This window comes from Triticum dicoccoides, chromosome 5B (assembly GCF_002162155.2).
Source record: "Triticum dicoccoides isolate Atlit2015 ecotype Zavitan chromosome 5B, WEW_v2.0, whole genome shotgun sequence".
Taxonomy (NCBI): Eukaryota; Viridiplantae; Streptophyta; class Magnoliopsida; order Poales; family Poaceae; genus Triticum; species Triticum dicoccoides.
The window spans coordinates 622289540-622292791 of NC_041389.1; the positions used below are offsets into that span (position 1 = coordinate 622289540).

A 3252-nucleotide genomic window follows, 5' to 3' on the forward strand; every position below is an offset into this window, starting at 1 on the left:
CTCTCCTTCGACACCACCGAAACGGCCATCAAAGGGTAAAAAGACAGATCACCTCTTCACCCAAGCTCGACGCTGCTCCATCGCTGATCAGCAGCTTTACGGACCTCCAAAGTGGTTTGCGTGTTAAGGTGTGCTTGTACGCGTCTAGAACTTTGTATTGTTTTATTATATGATTTCAATACCAGTATACTTTCTTATAAAAAGAAAAAAAAAGAAGGTCTCATCTCTCCGTCTGTCTTTTCTCTTTTGTCCGTCTGTCTTTTCTCTTATTTAGAACAGTCTACCGTCTACTCGTCTGCCGCGGAGTCCGAAATCGGCGCGGCGCTCGAGATTATCCGTGGCAACTTCGACACCGTTACGGTGTCAGTTATTTGCTCGCATGATTCAGACTCCGGCTGGGCCGCTGGGACCTGCACAAACTCGGCTCTGTCCCGGCTGCTGCTAAAAGGCGCCCGCAACCCCGCGAGCCAGGCCACCAAACGCGAGCCTCCCGTCGCGTCCCAAACTCGATCGGCACGAGGGATCACGATCGAAGAAGAGGGCGCGATCGCAGCCGCGCCGGAGTCCAAAGCGCGTCCTGTTGGAGGAGTAGCAGCCATGGCGCACCACGCGTCGGCGGCGACGGCGCAGAAGCGGAAGTGCCCCGACGGGGAGACGGCCGGCATGTGCGCCGGCGGCTGCGGGTTCTTCGGCGCCGCCGCCACCGGCAACATGTGCTCCAAGTGCTACAAGGATCGCGTTCTCGCCGCCTCAACCGCCCCTCCGGAGAAGAAGGCCAAGATGACCGTCTCCGTCGCGTCCCCTGATGCTGCAGTCGAAGCCGAACCCTCCGTGGCGTCCGCGAAGCAGCCGGCGGTGAGGGCGAGCCGGTGCGCGGCGTGCCGCAAGAAGGTGGGGCTGCTGGGATTCCTGTGCCGCTGCGAAGGCACCTTCTGCAGCGTGCACCGCTACTCGGACAAGCACGACTGTGGATTCGACTACAAGACCGCCGGCCAGGAGCGAATCGCCAAGCTCAACCCGGTCGTGGTCGCGGACAAGATCACCAGGATCTGATGCCCGCAAGACCGCCAGAATCGACCAGACGAAGAAACCATCATAACATGTGACGCTCGTTGTCGCCAAACCTGTAATTAGTCTTGGAAATGAATTTGCAAGATTAGTTGATTGATTGAGTTCTTGTGAATTACATAGTCTGGGAAGTGAATTTGTTCGATCCGTTGATGGATTGAGTTCTTGTAAAGTACATTATGCATCCTTTGTAGTAATAATGAAACTGGTGATCACATCTTGTTGATGTGCTCATTTGCAAGGATGATACGTAGTATATCTTGGAGTGTGCGTTAATTTTGGAAATGCGGTAGATAGTATGCATGGATTTGTTTAGCTCATGGTTGCCCACGTTTGTAAGCAAAGAAAGTATTACACATTTTAGGTATTGTGGCACTGTACTGAAGGATTTGGAGATGTAGGAATGAGCTTGCTTTTTTAAAATAAAGAAGGATTTGTAACCCTTTCGCTTTGAATTGGTTGAAATCCTCATCAATTGAGATAGTTGATAGTCTCCAACGTGTATATAATTGTTGAACTATTCATTCTATATTAATTATATATGATCCTGGCATATTTTTATATAACATTTATTGGACTGGCATATTAGTCCAGCGCCAATGCAAGTTTTTGTTTCCTAGTGTTTTTGCACATTCCAGAAAAGGAATTTTTGAGAGCGCAAGAAATAAAATAAAATAAAAATATGTCGGCAAGATTCACCCCTAGGAGAGCCTAGGGGTCTTGGGCCCACCTGGAGGGGAGCCAGAGGGGGCCCACATGCCTCTCTCTCATGTGCCCCTGGGCTGCGAGCTGAGGCTGCGTGTCCACGTAGCAGGTCACTTGGTAGCATCCTTTTTCCGTAGGCTTGTTTCGGAAGTTTTGCCACCGACCTATTTTTTCTCTAGATTTTTCAAAGTTAGGAACTCCGTGGGGGAGATAAAATGATAACATGACTCATATTTCAACATCTAGAAAAATACAGCTCAAGGAGAGAGCCAATCTCGGAGGGGGCTCCCGAAACCTTCCCCCACCTTGGGGGAAGCCAAGACAGAAGGAGGGGGGGGGGGTCTCACTCTCTCCTCTCTTTTGGTGGCACCGAAGTGCGTCGGGGGAACCGTCATCACCAACGCCATCGTCTCCATCGACTCCATCAACTTCACCACCATCACCATCGCCTTTTCGTCAATATATATAGTGGTACCCTCTCCAACAAACCTCTGTAATTCTCTAAAACATGGTGTTTGATTTTATAAGTTATTTATCAATGATTTGTTGCATTTCTATTATGTTTGAGTATACCCTTTTGTCCGATGGTGATTGGTGATCTTGTGATTGGTTTGAATTGTATGTTATGATATGTTGATGTCCTTTGGTGCCCATCATATGAGTGTGCTCATATGTGGATCACACTTTAGGGTTAGTTAGTATGTTGAGATAGCTATGGATAGGGAGGCCGGAGTGACATAAATTAAAAACCTGAGTGTAGTAGTTTATGCATATGTTAAGGCCATGGCTGAGCTTTACCTTAATAAATGCTTAGTAGTTGTGTATGCTTGCTAAGGGTTTCAATCTTAAGAACATGTTATTAATGGATTTTTGCTGCATGTTAATTAGCATAGGCCTCTCCCACATATAAAACTACAACACATTATTATTGGTCTAGTATCATAGTCGATCAATTGCCTAGGGATAATTTTGCAACACCTACCATTGCTACTCCACAGTCGCTTTCTCTAAAACTTGGAAACTATCTTTTACTAGAAGGTCTAGGCAAAGCAAAATCCATTGTACGTGGGGTTGTATCACCTCATTTTAGTTTCGACACTCCATATTTACCACCTCCACATGACAAAGTGCTACAATACTTCATGACAAAGTGCTACAATACTTCATGAGGATAATCAATAGTAAAGAGGAGCTAAACTGTGTGTGTGTGTGTGTGTGAAACTCTGCAAGAAAGTTACAAATGAGGTCTTTCGAGTAGCACAAGGATGCCACTTGGGTTTTTCTTCATCTTCATGTCTATTAAATGAAAGCTAGAAAATCCCGGAGAAGCGAAGAAGTTGCCAAAGGATTTTCTATTCATCTAGTTTGTAGTCCCCATCGCTCCATTCCGGTGAGAGGACTAAAAGGGGGCACTCAAGGAGAGAGAAGCCACTATTCCATCCCGACAGACGATGCCTTTGCCCACCATCGTTGTTCCAG

General features: G+C 47.1%; 1 protein-coding gene across 1 annotated transcript; it reads left to right on the forward strand.

The window, feature by feature from the left end:
• Window positions 1-597: 597 nt before the first annotated feature.
• LOC119306897 (zinc finger A20 and AN1 domain-containing stress-associated protein 7-like) lies at window positions 598-1073 on the forward strand. Its single transcript, XM_037582994.1, has one exon. The coding sequence runs from the start codon at window positions 598-600 to the stop codon at window positions 1051-1053; it is 456 nt and encodes a 151-aa protein (XP_037438891.1). The 3' UTR covers window positions 1054-1073.
• Window positions 1074-3252: the final 2179 nt, after the last annotated feature.